The sequence below is a fragment of the Muntiacus reevesi genome, chromosome 10 (genome assembly GCF_963930625.1).
Source record: "Muntiacus reevesi chromosome 10, mMunRee1.1, whole genome shotgun sequence".
Taxonomy (NCBI): Eukaryota; Metazoa; Chordata; class Mammalia; order Artiodactyla; family Cervidae; genus Muntiacus; species Muntiacus reevesi.
In genome coordinates, this window is record NC_089258.1 from 70,199,259 (window position 1) to 70,225,653 (window position 26,395).

Consider the following 26,395-nt stretch of genomic DNA (forward strand, 5'->3'; position numbering starts at 1 on the left):
CCTTTATGGTAGCATAGAGGCTTTTTTTTTTTTTTTTTTAAAGAGCTCACTGAGTTACAAGGACAATTCTATGAATGACAAGTCTTGGTAGCTGGAATGCTCTGGTACCATACACCAGCTTTAAAAAAAAAAATTCTAGAGATCACTTGAGTGAGCCTGGTTCAGCCAGGTTTTCAAGCACATTGATGTTAGTCCTAACCTATGCTAAACAGATAGATACTACATGCTTGTTCAGTTGCTCAATCATGTCCAACTCTTTGGGACCCCATGGCCTGTAGCCCGCCAGGGTCCTCTGTCCATGGGGTTTCCCAGGCAAGAATGCTGGGGGGCGTTCTCCAGGGGATCTTCCTGACCCAGGGATCAAACCTGTCTCTCTGGCATTGGGAGGCTGATTCTTTACTGCAGAGCCATCTGGGAAGCCCAGATAGATACTAACCTAATGCCAATTCTCCTGGTCAAGGATTAGGACCCTTTGTGCGCCTGTCTGCTCCGAGCACAGGGGAAGCGGGGAGACGCTGCTGGGGGCCTCTGTTCCCTCTGCTGGCAGCAAAGGGCTGACAGACACAAGCCACAACCACAGGCAGGAGGTTAGAGAAACTTGTTATTAAATTTAATTTTCTTTAAATACATACCTCTTTCCCACCCTCACCCACTTGGGGGGGAGGAACAGAAAGCCCCCAATCCCTCCATTTGGGGGATTCCATGTACAAAGCCTGAGATGGTGAGGATGAAGTATAAAAATACTATTTACAAAGCAAAAGAGGGTGTCCGTTGCGACCCTAACCTTCAGACAGCCCCTCACCCCCAGGCCCCTTTTTGCTCCTTTAGAAAAGAAAAACAAACAAAAAAACAAACAAACCCTGGGGAATCCACCTGGGTGTAAAACAAGCCCTTCCTCTGGGAGGGGTGGGGAGGGGCGCTCAAACGCCAACACGGAATAGGAAGCTCTGAGATCAACCGAGGAACAGTGAATGGATAAGCACCTCAGATGCTAGGAGCGGGCGGGGGCTGCCCCCCAATCCCCCCCGTTGTAGTCAGCAGGCCAGCCGGCCAGCCTTTGTTTCTGCAGGGCTCGTGTAAACATTGACTCCTCTTCTGCATGTCCACGTGCTTCCCGATTTCCTACAGAGCCTCCCTGGCTTCCACTGGAGGCACCTGGTTCCTCCGTGTTTTCCGCCCTTGCCTTCTAACCTTCCTCTGGAAGCGGTGGTGAGGAGGTGGGGGGGTCACAGGCGGGGCACAGCTCATCGCACCCCTTCTTCGAGGTCAGGGCAGCTCATCCTCCTTGGGGAGATCCTCAAGGCAGGGTGAGCTCCAAGTTCTTGGCCAAACAGGAGTGGGTTTCTGTTCCCAGAGCAGGGATGACGCAGGCAGAGTCCGATCCCGGCAAGGCCAGGCCATCGACGCTGGGTAGCAGGGAGGAAGGCTTCGGGAGGCGGAAGTGGGCGAGTCTGGTCTCACCCTGATGGTGAAGACCAGCCGGGCATCCCCTCCCCTCCAGGTGACCAGGACCCTCACCACCCGCCAATCTTGTTCACTGTGGATGCGAGGAAGGACCAGGCACCCACGAAGCTAGAGGTCTTCTCCAAGCCTGGGACGGAGGCAGCGCTCACACCAGCTCGTCCAGCAGGACCCCGATGCTCTGGGAGGCCTCGGAGGGGCCAGCGATGGGCTTGTTACACATGGGGCAGACACAGCGCACCTCCAGCCACTTCACCAGACACCTGTGGGCAAAAGCCGACCTGTTACTTCCTAAGAAGAAGATACCAGCGTGCTCCGGCTGCCCCTTCATAGAGCCCAGCTGCTTCCCCAGATAAGAATCTCTCCATCTCTGCCCTGGTCTAACCCTTCCAGCCTGCCTGTGTGCAGACAGGATGCAAGGCATCAGCAAGGGGTGGGTGGGAAGGGCAGGGACTGGAGCCTCTAGAAGACTGTTGTTATTGCTCCATCTCCAAGTCATGTCCGACTCTGCAACCCCATGGACTGTACCCCGCCAGGCTCCTCCGTCCGTGGGATTTCCCAGGCAAGAATACTGGAGTGGGTTGCCACGTCCTTCTCCAGGGGATCTTCCTGAGCCCCAGGGATCAAACCCGGGTATCCTGCCTGGCGGGCAGGTTCTTTACCACTGTGTCACCTGGGAAGCCCCCCTCTCTAGAAGATGCTCCCTGCTTATTTGGCTCCAAGGCACCTGGACACAGCCCCACGTCGGACACTTACTTGCGGTGAAAGGCGTGTTGGCACGGGAGCACACCCAGCTCGTCCTTGCCCCTGAAGTCTTCCAGACAGACGGCACAGGTCTGCTGTGGGAAGACAGAGCCGTGTGAGAGGAGCCGGGGAGCAGCCTCCCCTGCAATCCTGAATCACGTCACCTCGTCTCCACCCAAGACAGAACTAACCCTGACACGTGGTAGCCATGATCCACGGCGGACCACTCCAGATGTAAACTGATCCAAGTAGATGAAATGAAACAGTTAGTTCCTCGGTCACGGCAGCCACATGCTCAACAACCACAGCGTGGCTAGTGGCTCCCATGCCAGATAATACAGATAAAAAGCATTTAATTGTTATTAATGTGTTAATTTCTGTTGTGCAGCAGTGACTCAGTTATACACGTTATTTTTCATATTCTTCTCCATTATGGTTTATTTTAGCATACTGAATATAGTTCCAGGTGCTACACAATACGACTTTGTTGTTTATCCTTCCTGCATATAGTAGTTTGCATTTGCTAATCCCAAACTCTCAATCCATCCCTCCCTACTCCCCTTCCCCCTGGTAACAAGTCTGTCCTCTATGTCTGAGTCTGTTTTTCTTTTGTAGATAAGTTCATTTGTGTCATATTTTACATTCCACATGTAAGTGTTATCACATGGTATTTATCTTTCTCGGTCTGACTTCACTTAGCATGATAATCTCGAGGTCCACCCATGTTACTGTAAATAGCATTATTTCATCTTTTTTTTTTTTTTTAAGAGTCTTTCTAGCCTAGGACTTTTGACCAGGGGGCACTTATCCATAACTAGAGGTAAGGATGGGGGTCTGGTGTATGGTTTCCATTCTTTAAAGCCAGCCTTGCAGCCTAGTATATTAACCCCTCAATCCCAGCTGAATTTCCTCTTCTGGAGGAGTGCTTAAGAAACATCAGAACTCAGGGACATCATGACCATTGGCCCCAAAGAGACAGATGAAATGAGGCCATGTCCAGGCTAGTCTTGTGTGTGATGGGACCGGTGATTCTTCCCACATCTGGACAACCACTCACATGCTCTCTGCGTGAGTGCCTGTGGTTATGGACAGAAGTCTTGGGACATGAGTTAGGCGACCCCAAAGGCACAGGTGGGAAAGGAAGAAGAAATGGTCTAGTCCTAAAAGAGTTGGGAGCTGAGGGGCCCCAAGAAGTGGGTGTGATGGGTGGGTGGGGGCGAGAATGGAGGGGAAAAGGGGAGAACTAGAGGGCTGGACCCGCATGTCAGATCCACAGTCGCCAGGCCAAAGCACACACAAAGCTGACCCCTTTAGGACCCAGACAGTGGGATTGAGCAGGAAAGTTAGTGAAGTCTGGCCCAGGGTGGTCAGACTGCCTTCCCTGGTAAGATGACGTCTAGCAGGCTTCCTGGGGTCACAGGTCACCATGTACCCAAACCCTTTTGTGACCTCTTATTTTCTGCCTGCACCAGTCCCAGACACACTGGATTCTGCACATCAATCACCTCCTGGTATGAATGTCTTCTATGTGGCCCAAGGAGACAGGAATGCAGGGACTAAGAAGGTTCCTAAAAAGGTCTTCAGACCTGGAGAAGGTTTGCCTTACCCACTGGGCACCCCACAAGCTGCCCCAGGGCACTCACCCCGTATAACTGCAACTTCTTGGCATCTCCTTTAAGAACCACCTGGGAAAAAAGAGGGCAGACCTGGGGTTAGAAGAAACCAAACGTGGGGCCAGGTGGCATCAGCCGAGGAAGGGAACCCCCAGCCCTGTCCAGGGAGACCCACACCCTCCCTAGGCCCAAGAGGAGAACAGGCCAGCTTCATCTTGCCCCCTTCCCCTTTCTCTCCACCTCCCCCTGCCATCTCTAGCTGGGCTAGTAGTGATGGAGCGGGGATAGGTCTCAGGACAAAACGAGGACTTTATTTACCTCTTTATATCCATATCGTTCGCTCTGTGCCTGATTCCGGAGTTTGCTGGGGGAAACAAGAAAGAGGGGAGAGAAGAAGTCATTATGTCTTTGCACAAACAGCCATTCAGAGCAGGAGCGACAGGCCGGCGGCTTGGGGCTTCCTTCTGGGGGTGGGGAGGTGCGACCCGTAGACAGAGTATGCCTAGACGCCTCTGCAGGTCACCAGCCTGGGGAAAGGACTCGGACTCTCAGGTTCAGCTGCCTCAAAACTCACTGTCACCTCCCCTTGACTGGGGGTGGGGCTTCCAGCAGAGCACCCTAAAAGTTCATTCACCTTCCTTCCAGGCCGGTCACTTCCTTTGGGCTTCCCAACTAGACAGATCAACCACCTGCTTGCTGAGTGTGCAAAAGTTAGTTTTGTTTTTGTTTTTTGGTCACATCACGTGGGTTTGTGGGATCTTAGTTCCCTGACCAGGGACAAACCTGCCCCCTTCAGCAGCGAAAGCGAGGAGCCCTAAATACTGAATTTCCAGGGAAGTCCTGGAAGTTAGACATTCTTTAGAGGGCTATTTCCACCAAGCCCAGGCAGCAGGAGAACATCTGTTGAGCCTGGGGAATTTTCCACCCAGAGAACACAAGTATTCTGGAGGCAGAGCACACACTTCCCCCTTCACAGCACCAGGGTAACACAGGCAATCCCGTCTTTGTTTTCCTCTTTTTGTTTCAAGCTGGTGGCCTGCATACAGCCGGACTCTCAATGCCTAGAACACAATGGCCAGAACACGCCGTTACTAATGGCAGGAGCATAACTGTGATGGAGGATTTGCTGGGCGTCGATATCTGTACTGATAAAGATCCATATCTGTGCTCATCGATTTCAAACACCTTCCAGAGGGAGAGACGTGCTTTTTGGCAGACGAGGAACACGGAGTCCAAAAAAGCTAAATAACTTGCCCAAACTTCAGAGCTGCCTGGCAGCAGATCCTGGATTCTAACCAAAGTCGATCTGATGACAGAGTCTGAGCTCTTTAACACAAACTGCGGCCAGCCTCACAGTCAGATGGCACACACCATGCTCCTGGGCATAGGATGGGGTTTGGGGAAACACCCTCTCAATCAACAAGCCACCAACTTTCTGAATGGCTTACTGTGCCAATGGCCAAGACCGAGACGATGCATTGATTTTTTTTTTTTTTTTTTTTTTTTTGCTGTTTTATTCTCAGTGACAGAAACCTTCTGAACTGTGCAGGGAGCAGATGGAGTTTTCTCTCCCAGGAATCATTTCTACCAAAGATTTGTGTTGTTGGAAGAAGACATCAGAGAACCACCAGGTTAGGACAGGGGCGGCCAATCAGTCTCCTGAGAGTCAAAGCCTAGTTAACCATTTGTTTCACAAGACCCAGACACGAAGAACTGTCCTTCCCTATATATATAATTTTATTTATTTAATTTTTGGCTGCGCTCTGCTGCTGCTCGGGGCTTTTACCTAGTTTCAGGAAAGCGGGGGCTACTCTGGGCTTCGACGCTCAGACTTCTCCTGTTGTGGAGGTGCGCAGGCTTCGGCCACTGTAGCACGTGGATTCAGGAGTTACGGCTCTCAGGCTCTGGAGCACAGGCTCAGTAGTTGAGGAGGATGGGCTTAGCTCCTCCACGGCACGTGGGAACTTCCTGGTTCAAGGATCAAACCCGTGTCTTCTGCACTGACAGGTGGAGTTCTTTACCACTGAGCCATCAGAGAAGCCCTGTCCTTATTTTTTTTTTTCCTAAAGTTTTTTGTCGTGAGGTATAGCAGATTAACACACAAAGGTTGTGACAATTTCAGGTGGACAGTGAAGGGACTCAGCCATACATTATCCATGGATCCACTCTCCCCCAAACTCCCCTCCCATCCAGGCTGCCACGTAACACTGGGCAGAATTCCCTGTCCTATACACTAGGTCCTTGTTGGATACAGAACTCTGCTTACTCGTAAATGGCTGGAAGCAGGAATTGAAAGAATACTTCATGCCATGTGGAAATTATATGCAAATCAACTTTCAATGCCCATAAAATTTTACTGGAGCGCAGTCACACTTATACTTTATGACTGCTTCTGCACAGAAGGGCTGGGTGGTTCAGACAGATATCATATGACCAGCAAAGCCTGTAATATCTGGCTTTTTATGAAAGAAAAAAAAAAAAGGCTGGTCTGAGTTAGAGGAAGAGAATCTTCAATCACTAGCCTTAATTGAAAGGAGGGAGCAAGGTAAGATGCTCCAAGATGCTGGAACCAGAGCAAAGGAGGATGCAGAAAGCCTGGTGCGCAGTTGGGGGGGTGGGGGGGGCAGAGAAGATCCGGCGGCCTCCACCTCCATGGCTCCTAACAGGAGGTCAGGGGACAGATGAGGCCAGTGTCCCTCTGCCTCGGGGCTGAGGACCAGGCAGTACAGCCGCTGCCTGCCCCCCGCCCCTTGTCTCCTCCCTCATCGGGGGTTAGGGGGGGTTCTGGTCCTTGGAGGGACGGGCTGAGGGTCCAACCAGCGCTCCCACTGTTCCATCCTTACCTGCACCACCTGCATCTGTGTCCCCACTTCCAAATGAGAGGGGCGGGGAAGGATGCACTTAAATGATCAAGGGCCACCTGCTTGACACTGGGTTCATCTGGGGAAGAAGAAGCGTGCTCTTGTTGCCAGGCTGCCCAGAGCTGCCTTCTGAGGGAGAGACTGCTGCACTCTTAGCAGGTATGTACAGAGTAAATAAGGAAGTGGCGAGGAGCCTGTCGGCTTCCTGGTTCAGAGAGAGGGGATGTCACATCTCCGGAGCCTCACCTACTTCGCCTGCTGCATGGCTACAGTTATGCAGTACACGCAGTGCCTTTCTGCTTGCTCTGTCGGAGGACACCTAGGGGGGCCTTCTGTCTGGCTGGCTCCATTTAATGGTCTTACCCAAGGATTCTCCAGAAGCCTGACTCTGAGAGTCCAGGACCATCAATTCAAAGAGTGAAGGCTTCGGAGCCATGCTCTAGATGCACTCTGCCTGTAGATTTCCATATCAGGAAGGTAGAGGTTAGGATGAAATGGGGCCAGAAGGGTTGCAAGGAAAACGAAAGCAAAAAAGCAGAGATTCTGGGCCATCCCAGCGGGAATGGAGTGCCAACAACTCGGGACAGGTGGCCTTCTCAGCTGCTGGGGTGAGCAAAGCAGCTAAAAATACCCTGAATTCAATGAGCCCATTTCAAGCCGCTGCCAGTGGGCGCTTCCTGGCTTTTCCCCTTTTGCAACAAACAATGCGGGCAGGTCCTGCAAAGAATCGTTTCTTTCCTGCCTGATTTGTACTTCACGGGGCCCCCTCCATCCTGTGTAGGGCAGAGATCAGCTCCTGGGGGCGGCCGGGGAAGACGGAGCCAGGGGGAGCTGGGCCGATGAGCTCAGCAGGTCGGGAGCAGGGGTCACAGCCTATTTTGGCTGAGGAGGAAACCGAGAAGCAGGCAGAGGAAGTGGCTTCTGTGCTTCTGTGTCTTTCTATATATAGGCGCTCCCAGGCTGCCGCATACCAGCAAGGCTGGGGAGCCATGAGACGCCAGGGTCACATCGGCTTTGGGCGGCAGGACAGAGGGCGGGGTGGCGAAGGGGCAGATGACTGCAGAAGGAAAACAGGTGGCGACAAGCAGCCCTGCGGCGGGGGGGAGAGCTTCTGGTATCATGTGGCCACCAACTCCAGCCAAGCAAGAAAATAAATAAATAAACCCGCCGTACCCAGAGCTCCCAGCCCATCCTTCTGCAGCACCATGGTATCTGGCTGTGAGCGGGTGGCCACAGGAGCCCCAGATGATCCCGTTCAAGGAATAAGAATCTGGGAAGGCCAATATCCAGAATCCAAAAAGACCCTCTCTGACTGTCATCAGACGAGCACATCTCACCATCTTCCCGGATACAGGACTTGGGGCAGCTCTTTAACCACCTGAGCATGAGTTTCCTATTTATGAAGCAGACTAATAAAAGGTGGTCAGCACAGTGCCTGGCACACAAGGAATTCCTGGGCAAAGAGGAGCTTAAACCCCAAGATCACACCTATTAGTGGCAGAACTAGGAAATGAAGTTGGGACTCCCACCTACTGGCTCAGAGTGATTTTGTAGAGTTTCCTCTCTTGACCACCTCTGCAGCCTGGCAGGGATGTGCATGTATGCATGCATGCGTGTGTGTGTGTGTGTGTGTGTAGAGGCCAGACACAGCCTGGTTTTACAGCCTCCTGCCAGCATCGCACATAAATCTTGGGTATGCCTCCATCTTCCGTCTCTGGGGAGTTGCATACATTGCTTCATAGTCGGAGAGCGGGGTGGTTGTTGGTCAGGAAGATGAAAAGTTTGAGGAAGAAAACTTCAGCTGGGGGAAAGGGGCGGGCGAGTGTGGAGGAGGGTGTTGAGATACCGGAAATCTACCCACACCCTCACTTACTAATGAGATGCAAATTTCAGACTCAGTGGTACAAGGCGGGGAAATAAACCACTACCTTCTCAGCAAAAAGCCTTGTAAGTGGAAAATTCCAGTCCCGGGGACTTTTTAAAGTCTGGAGGAAAAAAGAGGGCTAAGGCAGTGGATGAGAAGCAAAGGAGAGAAGGGCCCCAGGGCACTTCCCCTTCTTAAGAAGCAGCTCCTCGCCCGAGGAATCTGAACAAGCGTCTGCTAGCCCTCCAGCCTCCTTCCAGGCGAGCCACTCAAACCCACCAGGATATCTCCACGGGGAATGGGAACTCCTTTGGCCTTCATCTTAATTTAACCTGTTTAGATGATCTGATGAGATACTAGACCCCAGCTGATGTCCATCTACCCAGGCGTTGGGTAATCATATGCTTGTGTGTGTCTGTGCGTGGGCGTGTGGCTTGGTTTTATCACAATGGCTCTCGGGACCATGACCTTCTACTGGTCAGGGGTATGCAATGTTCCCCAATACACAGGACAGACCCATACAATGAGGAATTGTTAATACCCACAGGGCTCCCTAGTTCAGAAACACTACTGTATTTTCTATCCTGAATACCAGGCATGCCCTACATTTTTGATAGAAGATAGCCACCAAGTCCCTTGTCTAGAAGCAAAGAAAACAGTTCCTGGAGCTTGGCTCGCCCTGCTAAGCTCCAATCCTTCCCTGGACCCCCGCACGATAAGAAGCGATGGTTTTCAGTTTTTATGCTCTCAAATGTAAGAGGGAGTACAAACAGGCAGCTCTGCAGACACCAGCTTGCTAATATTAGCATCTGGAAGGATGATAACAGGATTTCCCAGGAGGGCAGAGGGTCATGCCACGGGCTGGAATGACACCCCCTCAGCCCTGGCCCCCCAGGGGGTGTGAGTGGGAGGAGAGAGATGGCGAAGGACCACTGATGATATTACTTGGTCATTCCAGGCAACACAAGAGGAACTGGCCAGCAGGCGGGATGCAGGCTGATCCATGCTGACCTTGTATGCTCTGGAACAACTTGATAGGCTGATGGAAATAGCAACAGCAGGCCTCAGGGGCCCAGCAAACAGCAGGCTAAGTCTTGTCCTCCAAGCAAGGAGCCCCAGCTGGAGGCTGGTGACTCTGCAACAGGAGGCTCACTCGGTTCACCCTACCTCTGGCCGCCGCCTCCTGGACCTCCCCCTCCCCGGGACCCCAGGTCAGCCAGCGAGCCACCCACCTGATAAAGTAGCAGCAGAAGATGAGACTCAGCATGAAGACGAAGATGCCCGTGCCGAAGATGACCATGTAGATGTTGAGGGGAAGGTCTTGGAAACTGATGGGGGGCATGGAGCAGGACTTGTTGGTGCTCACCAGTCCCAGGCCACAGAAACACCCTGCGGGGAACAGGGAGGGCAAGCGTCACGATGGAGGGAAATTTGCTCCCGAGGCGGATGGCACTCTGCGTGAGCAAGGATGCAGCCAGAAATGGCGAGCCTGACTCAGGGACTGACTTTTTTCTAATTGAAGCATAATTGATTTACAATGTTGTGTTCACTGCGGATGTTCAGCAAAGTGATTCAGATATCCATATACATACATGCATTCTTGTTCATATTCTTTTCCATAACGGCTTATTATAGAATATTGAATACAGAATATGACCTGTGCTAGGCAGTAGGTCCTTGCTATTTATTTTATACACAGTAGTTGGTATCTGTTAATCCCAAACTCCGAATTTACCCCTCCCTCATTCCCTTTCTCCTTCGGGAACTGGAAGCTTGTTTTCTATGTTTCTACATCTGTGAGTCTGTTTCTGTTTTGCAAACAAGTTTATCTGTGTCATATTTTAGATTCCACATATAAGTGATATTGTATGGTATCTGTCTTTCTCTGTCTGACTCACTTCACTTAGGATGATTATGTCTAGGTCCAACCATTGCTGCTAAGAGCATTATTTCATTCTTTTCTTTTTATGGCTGATTAGTTTTCCATGATTATACTGGATTGGCCAAAGAGTTCATTTGGGTTACTTCCTGAAACACTGTATGGAAAAACCCAAATGTACTTTTGGACCAACCCAATATCCTGTGTGTATGTGTGTGATCCACATTTTTATCCATTCGTCTGTTGATGGTTCAGGTTGATGTTAGGTTGCTTCCACGTCCTGGCTACTGTCAACAGCGCTGCTATGAATGTTGGGATACAACTATCTTTTTGAATGAGTGGGTTTTTTTGGGGGGCGTTGGGGATAAATACCCAGAAGCAGGACTGCTAGATTATGTGGCAGTTCTACTTGGAGTATTTTAAAGAACCTCTTCACTGTTTTCCATACTGGGTGCACCAATTTACATTCCACAGACTTACATTTACACTCTAACACTAGCGACATGATCTTGGGTAAATGATTTAATCAATCTAGGAAACGGGATCCTACACATGGTACTTCAACCAGCACTCCCTTCTAGGGGATCAAGAAATCAGGCAATGGGTGGAAATGGAAAACTCACTTCCGTCTGGTAGAAGCCCCTAGGATGAACTAGCAAGATGGGGAGCCTCAGGTGAGGAAACGTACATCTGGGCTCCAATCCCACCCCTCCCTAGCTATGCGACCTTTGAGAAATTACCTTGCTAAAAAGCTCCCCTTTGTCACAGGAAAACAAGCAAAGTGCAGAGGCGACCGAAGACTGTGGTGTAAGAAATATGCTTTGTAAATTGCAAAGCGAAGTTGCAAAGGTCATTTGTCATTATTAAGCCACCTGCTCCAGAAGCCAGGCTGCACCCAGACCAGAATAGAAATTGTTCACTCTGAGTCTGGGCCCGTGTTCCAGAATGGGGGCGGCGGGGGGGAGCCTCGGCTCACTTTTCCAGGCTACCCTCCCCCTTGCTATTCAAAGCCTCACCAAGCGGTCTGCTAATGGCAGTGGCATCCCCAGAGCTTGCAGAACACAGAATCTCAGGCCAGCCTCCATCAAAGCGAATCAGAATCTACATTTTAACAAGGTCCCTTCAGTGTGGGAAGCATGGGTGGCCACTAGAAGCTTCACTCACATGACTCAGGAGTAAATCCTGATTGATTTGAAGGTGACAATCACCTTGCTTTTGCCAGGGTTTTGTGTTGGCGTAGGTATGTGATTGGACTTCCCTGGTGGCTCAGCAGTAAAGAATCCAGCTTGCCAAAGGAGATGGGGGTTTGATCCTTGGGTGGGGAAGATCCCCTGGAGAAGAGAGTGAAATGGCAACCCACTCCAGTATCCTTCCTTGCCTGGGAAACCCCATGGACAGAGGAGCCTGGTGGGCTGCAGTCCAAGGGGGTCACAGAGACTATGACAACACCAACAAAGGTACATGGTTAGGTTCTGGCTGAAGAACAACAAAGAGAAGAACATCTGCTATAAAGACAAGATTTTCCTTTTCTGGGTCACATCTCTCCAAAGCATTTGGAACGGTGGAAGCCAAGTTAACAGCTGGTAAGAGGGAAGTTCAATATAAAGCTGGTGGCAGAGAAGACAAGGAAAGAGGAGGAATGAAAGATGCGGTCTGTCAAGTGGCTGGAAAATTCAATCCTGGATCTACTTCCTGGGACCACTGGTCCTGAGGGTTAGAAAATTGTCTAACATGGTTGTAAGGGGAAAAAAAGAAAAAGGAATTAACCACAGATCAGGTGAGTGGTTTTTCTTGCTAGCAGGCAAAAATATCAGTGATCTGACAGGTAAGCCCCAGGGTCTTGGATTTCAGAAAGCGTTGGGACAGGAAGGCTAGACTTCATCATACACGTGTTTGTGCACACATTTGTGTGTGTGTGTGTGTGCTCATTCAGTTGTATCCAACTCTGCGACTCTATGGACTGTAGCCCATCAGGCTCCTCTGTTCATAGGATTCTCCAGGCAAGACTGCTGGAATGGGTTACCATTTCCTTCTCTAGGGATCTTCCCAACTCAGGGATCGAATGTCTCTTGAGTTTCCTGCACTTGCAGGCGGATTCTTTACTGATGACACACCTGGAAAGCCCTTACACACGCTACCAGCCAAACACATCTGATGCTACCAACTGCACTTTTGTAATAACATCACCATGAAATGGACTCTCCCCACCCCCTCCACAGGGTTTGAAAAAGGAGTCAATCATTAAATAACGCCTATAGTCAAACAGCTAAGAAGGCCTGGCTTCAAAGAGCTTTTGCACAACAAAGGAAACTATAAGTAAGGTGAAAAGACAGCCCTCAGATTGGGAGAAAATAATAACAAATGAGGAAACAGACAAAGGATTAATCTCAAAAATATACAAGCAACTCCTGAAGCTCAATTCCAGAAAAATAAACGACCCAATCAAAAAATGGGCCAAAGAACTAAACAGACATTTCTCCAAAGAAGACATACAGATGGCTAACAAACACATGAAAAGATGCTCAACATCACTCATCATCAGAGAAATGCAAATCAAAACCACAATGAGGTACCATTACACGCCAGTCAGGATGGCTGCTATCCAAAAGTCTACAAGCAATAAATGCTGGAGAGGGTGTGGAGAAAAGGGAACCCTCTTACACTGTTGGTGGGAATGCAAACTAGTACAGCCACTATGGAAAACAGTGTGGAGATTTCTTAAAAAACTGGAAATAGAACTGCCATATGACCCAGCAATACCACTTCTAGGCATACACACTGAGGAATCCAGATCTGAAAGAGACACGTGCACCCCAATGTTCATCGCAGCACTGTTTATAATAGCCAGGACATGGAAGCAACCCAGATGCCCATCAGCAGATGAATGGATAAGGAAGCTGTGGTACATATACACCATGGAATATTACTCAGCCGTTAAAAAGAATTCATTTGAATCAGTTCTAATGAGATGGATGAAACTGGAGCCCATTATACAGAGTGAAGTAAGTCAGAAAGATAAAGAACATTACAGTATACTAACACATATATACGGAATTTAGATAGATGGTGGCGATAACCCTATATGCAAAACAGAAAAAGAGACACAGAAATACAGAACAGACTTTTGAACTCTGGGGGAGAACGTGAGGGTGGGATGTTTTGAAAGAACAGCATGTATATTATCTATGGTGAAACGGACCACCAGCCCAGGTGGGATACATGAGTCAGGTGCTCGGGCCTGGTGCACTGGGAGGACCCTGAGGAGTCGGGTGGGGAGGGAGGTGGGAGGGGGGATCGGGATGGGGAATACATGTAACTATATGGCTGATTCATGTCAATGTATGACAAAACCCACTGAAATGTTGTAAAGTGATTGGCCTCCAACTAATAAAATAATATTAAAAAAAAAATAAATAAAATAAAATAAGTACAGATGGGAGGAAAAAAAAAAAAAAAAAAAAAAAGACCTATGGGGACTTCCCTGGCAGCTGAGTAGTTAGCACTCTGCACTTTCACCGCTGAAGGCACAGGTTCAGTCCCTGGTGGGGGTGAGGGGAGTGGGGAGATGGGGACCAAGATCTCACAGGCTGTGGAGGGGCGGGCGGGGAGAGAGGGGAGGAGGACTCAGGCCTTCAATATGGGTTTCTGTGCTTTCCTGACATTGTGGTTAGGAGCCATTAATATACTCTGAAATGCTACACCGTAATTAGGGCTGCAACCCCAGCTCCGCAGAAGACTTGACTCAAAAGACCAGAGTCATCTCTGACCTCACACATCTCCACCCTCTTCATCCCTGAGATCAATCTAGTGACCAATATAACAAGCCCCTTCCAGACCTCTTTCAGACTGTATGCCAGCTCTCCTGCCAAGTTTCTATTCCAAACACACTTGGAGCCCAGTTCTACTCCAAGTCCCTATTAATTGATGTCTAGTCCCTCCTCTAATTTAGCCCACATGTCTGGCATATCCTCCCACTCCGTTTTTCTACTATGATCTACCAAACTCAGGCTTCTAGTCCTCCCAAACAGGAATGCGCTGGGTCCCCTCACTTCCTCCCCAACTCAGTATCCCCCAGTATCACCCAAGGTGAGCGAGTCTCCTCTCTACTTCTTGCTTCACCTGCCTCCAAACTTTTGCTCATGCAACTTTCTCGGCCTGAAACTCTCTCTCCCTTCCCAAAGCCCCCCAAGGCTGGTCTTTGTGGTATTCCAGGACCCCCCATTACCCCCTCCAACCCCGGTTCGAATACTATAGCGCTCACAGCCTGTATCACGTGTTTGGCTCCAGCACAGGTGACTGTCTTAGGTTGCCCCACGATTCCTAGGATCAGCTTCATTTAACTCAAACACGCATTAAACACTGATTACCCGACAAGTACCATGACAGACACTGAAGGAAAAGGAAGCAAAGACTAGATGATATTACAGTCTAGGGAAGAAGACAGACACAAAGATTTCCATCGTGGAAAGTGTGGCACATAGATGTTTGACTGCTGAGATGGTTGGATGGCATCATCGGCTCAATGGATAAGAATCTGAGCAAACTCTGGGAGATAGTGATGGACAGGGAAGCCTGGCAGGCTGCAGTCCATGGCGTTGCAAAGAGTCGGACATGACTTAGCAACTGAACAATGACAACAACATACAATTCTGACATCAGAGACAGAGAGTTCTAACGAGCCTGAGTACTCCTAGGTCTGAGGACAGCAACTTGAATTTTCGTCCTTGGTCTTTTTTCAGTGCCTACCCTCACGCTTGCCTTTTTTTCAGTAACTGGTTAACAGAGAAGTAATTCCTGATTTTTCTCAAGGCGACCTAGTCCTCTTGGCAAAAGCTCCTGCTTCAAAGTATGGAGACTGAAGTTTGGGAAAATTGCCCAGAAACTGCCCTCAGTTGACGGGTGACCAGTCAACCAACAAGTACTGCTTGCTGGCTTGATTTATACACTGATCTAGACATTGTGGGGAAACAAAAAGTAAAAGTAGTTTTTGTCCAGAGAGACTTCTGGGTTAAAGTTGGGAAAAAATTAATTAGCTACTAAACTTTGCTAAACCCCTGCTTCTCAGCCTCCAGCATGGGTTAGAAAGTTTTCACCACCTCTTCACCCTCCGCTCAAATATTTGACCTCTATGGGCCAATGGAGGTTGATATTTCCGTGAAGACACCATGCTGGACTGGCCAGGCAGGAACAACTTTCTGTCTACTCCGCAAAACAGTGTTTGGGATTGTCTTCCAGGTAACTGTCCTCCATGCCAAAGAGGCTTCTTCCCCACCAGGCACGTCTCCCCCCGCCCCGTTTCACCAACAGCTGATGCTGTAAGAGGCTAATCCTCCATCTGCCTTGACTCTCCATGCACCTTTTTATTTTTTTTTAAAGTCTTCACTGAATTTGTTACAGTACTGCTTTTACGTTTTGGTTTTTTGGCGGGGAAGGAAGTGGGATCTCAGTTCCTTGACCAGGGACTGAACTCGAACCCACTGCATTGGAAGCTGACCACTGGATCACCAGGGAAATTCCACCCTGTACCTTTCCTCAGCTGTATCCACTCGAACCCACTGCATTGGAAGCTGCCCACTGGATCACCAGAGAAATTCCACCCTGTACCCTTCCTCAGCTGTATCCTGGCATCCGTAGGGTCCCAAAGAACCTCATTTGGTTCCCTTGCATGGCAATAACCACAGACAACGCAGAGGGTTTGCATGTATGCACTCTGAAGGCACTCTGGCCTCAGCATCGTATCAGTTTATTTTGATCATCTGATCTTGCCGAGAGGCTTTCCCTGGGGCTCCAGGATTGAGTCAGCGAGTTGGGACTTTCTATGATAAAGAGGTGTGGGTGAGAAGAGCTTCATGGCTAAGAGGAGATGGTCCATTTGCTTGCATTCTGATCAAAGAAGTAGACAAAAAATACACTGGGCTAAAAGCTGACAGTGGTGTAGCTTTTCCTCTGAACTTATAAGGAAAGAATTTTTAACCCCAGGAATGACAGGCTCCAGATATTTATCACAAAGGTGTTTGAGGAGGGATTGCTTCTTCCCTGGAGTCAGAGAACAGTCCTTTCTCCATCACTTTAAGAAGTAAAAAGAAACACAACATTGTAAGTCAACTGTGTTGTTTAGTCACTGAGTCACATCCAACTCTTTTGCGACCCCATGGACTGTAGCCCGCCAGGCTCCTCTATCTATGGAATTCTCCAGGCAAGAATACTGGAGTGGGTTGCCATTTCTTTCTCCAGGAGATCTTTCTGATCCAGGGATCAAACACGTGTCTCCTGCACTGGCAGGGCCATTCTTTACAATTGAGTCACCTGGGAAACCCAAGTCAACTATAAATCAATAAAAAATAAATACATGTTTTATAAAGTGGAAAGATGAAGCAGCAAGTGCTCTGCTGGTCTAAAAACCTATGAAAGGGGGCGGCCCAGAACCAGGGCTAGTGTTCACTGACAGCTAGCTACCTTGGTTCTTTTCCTGAAGTCTGTTCCATTGTTTCCCCCGACCTCTGAAAGCCTTGACATCAGAATGTCTCATCCCCCAGCTCGCGGGCTGGGAGCTGGAGTGACGTCAAGAGAAGGGCTGGCCAAGAACGACCAGGGGATCTGGGAAATGCTTCTCTTTCCCAGCCAACGGGAATCTTTCCCAGATGCGGGGGTTCACTGTCCTCCCCCACCCCCACCCCTGCCCCCACTCCAGCTATGCCTCCGATCACACACACAGCTTGGTTCATTTTCAGGAAATTAGATCCTACCAGCTAGAGGAAGAGGGGGATGGGAGCCCCTCATACACAGGCTGCCCAAACCCTGCCTTAAAACAAAAGCCTCTTGAAATAATTAATGCAAGATCTGGCAAGAGTCTGCCCTCAAGAATGGGTTCCCCCCCCACCGACCCCGCCCCCACTAACTAGCCAGCCTACCCTACTCAGAGATAAGGCCAGCTGCTTCTTTCTCCCTGCCCCCGGCCCCTGCCCCTGCCCGCCCTTCCCCCCTTTCTTCAGAAACTCTCCAAGCTTTAGAACAAGGCAGCCAAGATCCCAGGGTCACTGGAGGGTATTAGCAGCCCAAGTTTTGAACTGACCCGCCTAGAAGGGAGTCTCTTCAGGTAGCCTGGACAAGGATTCAGCCCCAAGCCCAACCTGTAGTCAGGGAAACTGTGAAAAAGCCTAAATGTGAGATGCACTTAGCATCAGCCAGGCTGGGGAGGGAGCGGGGACTGGGTCCGGAGGCGCGGGCACCACTGAGGCACCAGAGCTGGTACCGTGGTCTGGCCTTGCGGCCAGTGAGCACAGCTCCCCAGGCAAGCCCTGCATTCAAGGGGAGCCGGGCGCCAGGAGATCTCCACGGCTTTATCAACCCAATAAAGGCACGCTCATTAATCCGGCGTCTTCCCCGGGCACAAAGCCCCGCAGCAGCCGGTGCGAAGCCAACAAAGGCGCAGGGGAAGCCGCCCCCGCGCCCCGTCCTGCACGCTGCATTGTATACATATTTAAAATAGCCTGCAAAGTTTCAGACCAGGAACTTGAGCTCCCTCTAGGAGATCCGAGCCCGAGCGCGGATTTAATTCTCCGCCGACAACCACAACAAAGAACAAGAGTTTGAGCGCACAAAGGCGAGGAGGGAAGCGGGTAAGAGTGCGAAGCCGCCACACAAAGGCCGGGAACCCCTCGGCTCCCACGACCCCCGCCCGCTCGAGAGATCCTTCTCGGCCCTGGAGTGAAACCTGGATTTTTTTTCCCCCCTTTCAAATTCCGCGCTGTGCAGAGCAGAGTTGAGCGCCAGGACGCCTCCTCGTCGGTCCCCTTGCAGTAAAAACTTGGCTCGAGAGGGAGAAGGACCCCCTCCGATCTGAAACCTGGCGCCCGCCTCTCCTTGGCTCCGGCCAGACCCACGTCCCTTGCACCCCCGAGCCCCGCAAGGCCCCGGACTCACCGTTACACCACTGGAATGGGTGCATCAATGAACTCTCAGCTGGCTTCCTCGGGCGAACGAAGGCAGGCGCGGGGCGGGCAGGCGGGCTGGGCTCGCCGGTCGGTGGGGTCGCAGGAGGGGCCGGTGCGGTGCGCGGGCGGCCGCCCTTCCTCTGCAAGTGGAACTCCCTCCGGAGCCGGGAGCTTCGCCGCGATGGGTTTTTGGAGCCACAGAGGAAAGAAGAGAAAAGAGACAGAAAAGTCTCCCGGCTCTAAGGACCGCGGAGGAAAGGCAGGAAGGGCCCGGGGGCTGGAGCGGGCTGCGGTGCGCCGGGTGGGCAGAGGAGGGGAAACAGCCCTAGGCAGAGGCGCGCCCCGGACGCCGCCGCACGGAGGTGAGACGCCAGGGACTCCGAAACTGACACGGTGCGCGCACACCCCCTCCCTTATACTGCGCCCGCCCCACCCCGTCACCCGCCCTCAGCCAATGGGAGCCTTCCTCCGGCCCCTGGCCTTGCTTGCAGACCCGCCCCATCCGAGTGTGGGGAGCATCCTTGAGGCTTGGGCGCCTCCTCTTCACCTGCAGTTCAGAGACGGACTGGCCGCGCGCTGGCCCGAGCAGCCCCGAGCCAGCCTCCTCCGCTCGTGACCTGGAGGAAACTGAACAATTAGTGCCACATTGTTCTCGTCCTCCAGATCGGCTACTGTTTAGCATTTCTCTAGCTCTTTGAGAAAGCCAGTTCGAGGGAGTGGTTCCATTTCTGTCCAGAGGGCAAGACGACGTGGTCTTAGGTGGCGGGCTCTCACGTTTCTTTGCTCACTCTAAAAGAGGGAGCATTGCAGCTCGAGATTGTCCTACCAAATGAAGTGGGAAAGACAAATATCATACCATATCCCTTATATACAGACTGTAAAAAAAAATTAATACAAGAAAACTTATTTATAAAACAGACTCACAGAAACAAAGTTATGGTTACCAAAAGGAAAACGGGGGAGGGAAGGATAGGTTATAATTTGGGGATGAACAGAAACATGCTACTATACATGAAATAGATAAACAAGAAGGATATGTATAGCACAAGGAACTATATTCACTATCTTGTAATAACCTATGCTGGAAAAAAAATCTGAAAAAATATATGTACACAAATATATTTGAATCACTTTGCTGTATATCTGAAAATAACACAACATTGTAAATCAACTGTACTCCAATAAAATCATTAAGTAAGTTAGCAATAAAGTTGCTGAATAAAATTCCTATATGAACGCAACACAACTTCTTCGTTCACCTGTTGTTGGACGTTTGAGTTATTTCCAGCTTGGGATTATTAAAAATAAAGGTTTTAAGAACAAAATAAACAAAAAGCGAAAAAGGGACTGAAGCCAAGATTTAAAGCAGGTGAATTATGAAGAGGAGATCTGAAAAGTGCTTTAGTTGTCATCTTATCCTCTCTGCCCACCCTCCCCCCATCAGTTTAAGCTTAAGGTAGACTGTCAGGGCTCTAGGCTCCTGAATAGCAGAATCAAACCCAGACATAGACATTGGCAATATCATAAGGGCAGCATCTTCAGCATTTAGCACTGTACAGGTATTGAATTAATAGTAGTTAGAAGAAGGACTGAATCTCTTAATTCCCTGTCCAATGTGATGGTTTTTTTTTTTTTTAAACCAGATATTCCATCATTTCTTTCTGTTTCTCTCTCATTCTTTCCCTTCCTGCCTGCCTTTCTTTTCCTCCCTCCCTCCCTCCCTTTTTCCTTCCTTCCTTTTTTTCTTTCTTTCCTTCCTTCCCTCCCCATCTCTTTTTTCTCTTCCTCTGCCTCCTTTCCCCTTACTTTGTCTGTCTTCTATCTTTCATTTACTCAGAATATATTCATCAAGAGCCTACCCTGGGACAAGCACTGTTTAACTGGAGAGCCATCAATGAATGTCCTCAAGCCTGTTCTCCTGGGATTTACATTGCATAAGGAGATAAACAGTAAGCAAACGGAAACAGAAAGTCGCATAGTCGTGTCCGGCTCTTTGCGATCCCATGGATTGTAGACCACCAGGCTCCTCTGTCCATGGAATTCTCCAGGCAAGAGTCCTGGAGTGGGTTGCCATTTCCTTCTCCAGGGGATCTTCCTGATCCAGGGATCGAACCTGGGTCTCCTGCATTGCAGGCAGTTTGTTTACCAACTGAACTACTATGGAAGCCTCTGTAAACAGTAAGCAAGCAAGGAAACAAATAAGAATGACTCAATTTTATCTTCCTATTCAACTTAATGTCCTATTGGAAGGTGACAAATACTTTCCCTGACTCTTGAGAGTTTGTAACACTTAAATAAGACTATGCAGATGAGTCCTCTGCCATGATGGTTACGCTATCAAAGGATCTGGCCAAGATCACTTAGCAGTCTGCAAAAATAGGTTGACACTTACTTATGCAGTTGTCTGAAAACGATCTTTTTCTTTCTGAGCTACTCTGGAAGGGCATCATGTACAGATCCAACTGATTTCATCTCCTAATTGGACACCTACAAAAACTTCCTAATTGGTCTCGGTCTACAAACATGAACTTGCATGCTCTGTTGTGTCCGAACATTTGTGGCCCCATGGACTGTAGCCCGCCAACCTTCTCTGTCCATGGGATTTCCCAGGCAAGAACACTGGAGTGGGTTGTCATTTCTTTCTCCTCCTTGGCACAGTGCAGAGGATTTAAAAAGACAAAACAGTTGTGTTGTTACTTACCCAATAGTTCTATTTAATGGTTCAGGTGAAAGGTGTTGATAGGTGAGCTGATGGACTGAGGAATTCTGCTGGGTGTCTCTAGGGCACACCTGTGAAGGGCAAGCCTTTGAAGGGGAAACTGACCAGAAGTAAGGAATACCTCTTCCCTTCCTTAGGCTAAGGAACCCAGGTGTGAAAACAGGATTCTCGTTAGACCCTCCAGAAAGGAAGACAGCCCATCTGACACCCTGATGTTAGCCCAAGAAGACCTGTGTCAGTCTTCTGACCTACAGAGCTGTAATATAATAAAGTGAAAGTGAAAATTGCTCAGTCGTGTCTGACTCTTTGCGACCCCATGGACTATACAGTCCATGGAATTCTCCAGGCCAGCATACTGGAGTGGGTAGCCTTTCCTTTCTCCAGGGGATCTTCCCAACCCAGGGATCGAACCCAGGTCTCCAGCACTGAAGACAGATTCTTTACCAGCTGAGCCACAAGGGAAGCCCATAATGTAATAAATCTGTTGTTTAAAAAAAAAATCTACCTTCCAATGCAGGGGATGTGGGTTTGATCTCTGGTTGGGGAACTTTCCTGGTGGCTCAGATGGTAAAATGTCTGCCTACAATTCGGGAGACTCAGGTTCAATCCCTGAGTTGGGAAGATCCCCTGGAAAAGGAAATGGCAACCCACTCCAGTATTTCTGCCTGAAAAAACCCATGGATGGAGGAGCCTGGTAGGCTATAGTCCATGGGGTCACAAAGAGTAGGACACGACTAAGTGACATCGCTTTCACTTTGGGGAATTAAGATCCCACATGCCACTGGGCAACTAAGTTTACAAGCCACAAGGAGATTCCCACAACTAAGGCCTGACGTAGTCCAAAGAAATAAATTAATAAATAACTAATTAATTATTAAAGATTATTAGTTAATAATAAATAAATTAATAAATGATTGATTTTTTAAACAGTTAATTTCTTTTTTTTTTATTAGTTGGAGGCTAATTACTTTACAATATTGTAGTGGTTTTTGTCATACATTGACATGAATCGGCCATGGATTTACATGTGTTCCCCATCCCGATCCCCCCTCCCACCTCCCTCTCCACTCACTCCCTCTGGTTCTTCCCAGTGCACCAGCCCCAAGCACTTGTCTCATGCATCCAACCTGGGCTGGTGATCTGTTTCACCATAGATAATATACATGTTTTGATGCTGTTCTCTCGAAAAATCCCACCCTCACCTTCTCCCACAGAGTCCAAAAGTCTGTTCTGTACATCTGTGCCTCTTTTTCTGTTTTGCATATAGGGTTATCATTACTATCTTTCTAAATTCCATATATATGTGTTAGTATACTGTAATGGTCTTTATCTTTCTGGCTTACTTCCCTCTTTATAATGGGCTCCAGTTTCATCCATCTCATTAGAACTGATTCAAATGAATTCTTTTTAATGGCTGAGTAATATTCCATGGTGTATATGTACCGTTGATTTATGCAAATCAAAACCACAATGAGGTACCATCTCATGGCAGTCAGAATGGCTGTCATCAAAAAGTGTACAAGCAATCAGTGCTGGAGAGGGTGTGGAGAAAAGGGAACCCTCTTACACTGTTGGTGGGAATGCAGACTAGTACAGCCACCATGGAGAAAAGTGTGGAGTTCTTAAAAAGCTGGAAATAGAACTGCCGTACAACCCAGCAATCCCACTGCTGGGCATACACACAGAGGAAACCAGAATTGAAAGAGACACGTGTACCCCAGTGTTCATCGCAGCACTGTTTATAATAGCCAAGACATGGAAGCAACCTAGATGCTCATCGGCAGACGAATGCATAAGGAAGTTGTGGTACATATACACAAGGAAATATTACTCAGCTACAAAAAAGAATGCATTTGAGTCAGTTCTAATGAAGAGGATGAAACTGGAGCCTCATACAAAGTGAAGTAAGTCATAAAGAGAAACACAAATACAGTATATTAACACATATATATATATGGAATTTAGAAAGATGATAATGATGGCCCTATATGCAAGACAGCAAAAGAGACCCAGATATGAAAACCAGACTTTTGGACTCTGTGGGAAAAGGCAAGGGTGGGATGATTTGAGAGAATAGCATTGAAACATGTATATTACCGTATGTAAAATAGATGACCAGTGCAAGTTCAGTGCATGAAGCAGGGCATTTAAAGCCGGTGCCCTGGGACAACCCAGAGGGATGGGATAGGGAGGGAAGTGGAAGGGAGTTCAGGATGGGGGGGACACATGTACACCTGTGGTTGACTCATGTCGATGAATGGCAAAGACCACCACAATATTGTAAAGTAATAAGCCTCCAATTAAAATAAATAAAAATTTTAAAAGAGCATAAAAAGTTGATTTCTCACATTGTATCAGTATAGTTTAAATAACTCATCTTTCCCCCAACCTCAACCAATGATGCCCAGCTTCTTGTGAATCAGGAGAGAAGTCTTGTTACTTCATGACGATGAAACGGAGACAGTGAGGAAGATGATGGCCTATACATCCAAAGCCGAAGCCACTTGAGAAGTCTGAAGTAGAATTATGTTTCTAAATCTTCCACGGCAAAAAGGAAAGGTAATATTGAAGACTGAACTTCCAGAAAACCTTCTGAGGAGTCAGGGACTCTTCATTTCCAAGGTCCCACTTCAGCATCCTCTTACAAACCCTAGAAGCCTCTTCACTTTATGGCCTTGTTAGCACTAGAGAAATGCATTTTGGAGAGAGTGCTAATTCTGTGGAGGAACATGAGACCAGAAACCTTGATCCCATCATTTCACCTTTACTAAGACTCTTCCACCGGCCTCCATATCCAGCCCTAAAATGTGGAAGAGAATGCTAACTATGGTTGGTTGTAAAAAGATTCGGACTCAGGCTAAGTCACTTCAGTCATGTCCGATTCTTTGCAACCCCATGGCCTGTAATCTGCCAGGCTTCTCTGTCCAAGGAATTCTCCAGGCAAGAATACTACAGTGGGTTGCCACGTCCTTCTCCAGGGACTCTTTCCAACCCGGGGATCAAGCCTGAATCTCTCATGTCTCCTGCATTGCAGGCAGATTTTTTTTTTAAAACTGGGGAAGCCCAGTAAAAAGTGACAATTAACCCCAAATAAACATGTCATACTTCACAATTAGCCACATTGTCATATTTCCTCAAGTCTTTTCATTTTTTAAGAGAACAATTTTCATAAGAATATTCAATTCTTGGAAGCAGTTTAGAGTTATTTATTATATATTTAGGCTAACGAGGCCTTTCCCTCATTTAATTCTTAGAAGATCCAGCCTTTCTCTGGAAGTCTCCCTACCAGAATGTTTTTAGGATGATTGATGCAACTTTTCCCCCCTTTTACTTATTTATTCTTGGCTGTATTAGGTTTTCGTTGCTGCACAGGCTTTTCTCTAGTTGCGACAAGGAGGGTCTACCCTCTAGCTATGGTACAGGAGCAATTTGTCCCTGCCCCTGGGTTCGATCTCTGGGTTGGGAAGATCCCCTGGAGAAGAGAATGGCTACCCACTCCAGTATTCTTGCCTGGAGACTCTCGTGGACAGAGGTGCTTGGAGGGCTACAGTCCACGGGGTCGCAAAGAGTCAGACACGATTGAAGTGACTTTGCATGCACCCACGTGCTGCCCCTAGGTCCCAACCCACCTGGGAAATCCAGTAAAGAGAATAAGGGAACTTCCTTGATGCCCCAGTGGTTACGACTTCAAGCTTCCAATACAGGGGACTCAGGTTTGATCCCTGGTGAGGAAACCGAGATCCCACACGCCTTGCAGTACAGCCAAACAGAAAAAGAGAGAGAGAGAATCAGGCTTTGCTGTGACTCTGGAAGCAAAGCTTCCTTTCTCTTTCCTAGAGGATCGTCAGTGCTGGGGTGATGCCCACACTCTCCCCAGGTATCTCCTAAGCATTCCTGATGGAGTTTATAGGTGCCTGCGGAGGCTGGAAGGAAACAGGCTAGCTTGGTTTCCCAGGGATCCTTCACAGCCCTGCTGTGAATTAGGATTTCTGGAACAAAGGAATCCTCTAGGCCAGAGCGGAACCATCATCCCATATGTGAGAGTGGAGATTGGAGAATAAAACAGAGGATGAGAGAAAAACACCTTTGACAGAGCCCCTACAGCATGCCAAGCCCGGTATTCAGCACTTCACATTTTTTCATGGATTCCTCACCAGCACCCTCAGGGTAAGGTTATTTTCTACTTTTTCTATTTTCTTTCTTTTTTTTTTTTTCTGGCCGCACCATGAGACGTTTGTAATCTAGTTCCCTGACCAGGGATCAAACCCTCACCCCCTGCATTAGGAAGTGAGGTCTCAACCACTGGACCCCCAGGGCAGTCCCCATCCATTCATTTAAAAATACTCCTGCCTTAAAAATGGGGAACCTGGGGCTCTCCTGGTGGTGCAGTGGCTAAGACTACACGCTCCCGATGCAGGGGGCCTGGGTTCGATCCCTGGTCAGGGAACTGCACCCCACCTGCGGCAACTAAGAAGATCCTGTATGCCACAACTGAGACCCAGCGCAGCCAAATAAATAAAATAAAATGGCAAAACAAAGCAACAGCAAAACAGAGAGGCTACTTCCCATTGTCTTGAGATTGGGCCAGGCTTACTTGTATTTGTTAGAAACCAGCTGAGTGAAGCAGGGGTGACAGTGGCTGATTCCGGAGACTGGGTCATAAAAACTCAATGTGATTTCTTTCTCTCTTGCTTCCTCTCTTCCTGGCTTTGTCTGTCTGTCTGTCTGTCTGTCTGTCTCCCTCTGGTCTCTTGCTCTGGGGAGGCCAGAACTCACGTCCCACGGACACTCACCTGTGGAGACGTCCCACTGCAGGGAGCAGAGGTCTCTCGAGCAGCTGTGTGAACAGACATTCTGCCTTTGACCATGTCCTGGCTGCAGACTCTTGGAGACCCTGAGGCAAAACCACACAGTTCAGCTGCTCCTGAATTCCTGACCCACAGGAACTGGGAGAAAACCAGTGTCTGCTCTTCTAAGCCACTGAGATTGAGGGGTAATTTGTTATTGAGCCAGAGATCAATACGACAGCCGCTGTCACGAAGAGGCGTGAGAGAGCAGGGGCTCTGACCCTCTAGTTTATTTCTGTCTCAGGAATATTCCAAAGAGAGGAGGTGAATTCTGCTTCACAAAACCATGCAGAGACCCAGGTTCCACGCTCTCGCTGTTCCACCACGTGCTAGGATATGTTCCTTGTTCATCTGTGAGAAGCCGGCTGACCAGTCACATAGCCTATGTTCTAACCTTATGGGAGCGCTCGAAAGAGCGAAAAGACGGCATTTTCCTTGTAGGAATTCAAGTTTTACTTTTGTTCCCATTCCAC

General features: G+C 48.8%; 1 protein-coding gene across 2 annotated transcripts; it reads right to left on the bottom strand.

Annotated features, from left to right (window-relative positions):
• Positions 1-599: 599 nt before the first annotated feature.
• Positions 600-18,726, bottom strand: RNF122 (ring finger protein 122). 2 transcript variants are annotated; one of them, XM_065947458.1, is made up of 6 exons: positions 18,346-18,726; positions 9,776-9,932; positions 4,137-4,182; positions 3,849-3,890; positions 2,218-2,297; positions 600-1,724 (listed from the first exon to the last, which is right to left on the bottom strand). In XM_065947458.1, the coding sequence occupies exons 1-6, from the start codon at positions 18,368-18,370 to the stop codon at positions 1,610-1,612; spliced, it is 465 nt and encodes a 154-aa protein (XP_065803530.1). In that variant the 5' UTR covers positions 18,371-18,726; the 3' UTR covers positions 600-1,609. The 2 variants fall into 2 exon arrangements, with proteins under 2 accessions (XP_065803530.1, XP_065803529.1); XM_065947457.1 differs by having other exon boundaries at positions 2,218-2,300.
• Positions 18,727-26,395: the final 7,669 nt, after the last annotated feature.

Coding starts and splice junctions, on each gene's coding strand:
- RNF122 (XM_065947457.1), bottom strand. CDS start 18,370: ATGCACCCATTCCAGTGGTGTAACG. Junction 9,933..18,345: donor CCCATTCCAGTGGTGTAACG/GTGAGTCCGGGG, acceptor TGTTCCCCGCAG/GGTGTTTCTGTGGCCTGGGA. Junction 3,891..4,136: donor AACGATATGGATATAAAGAG/GTAAATAAAGTC, acceptor CTTTTTTCCCAG/GTGGTTCTTAAAGGAGATGC.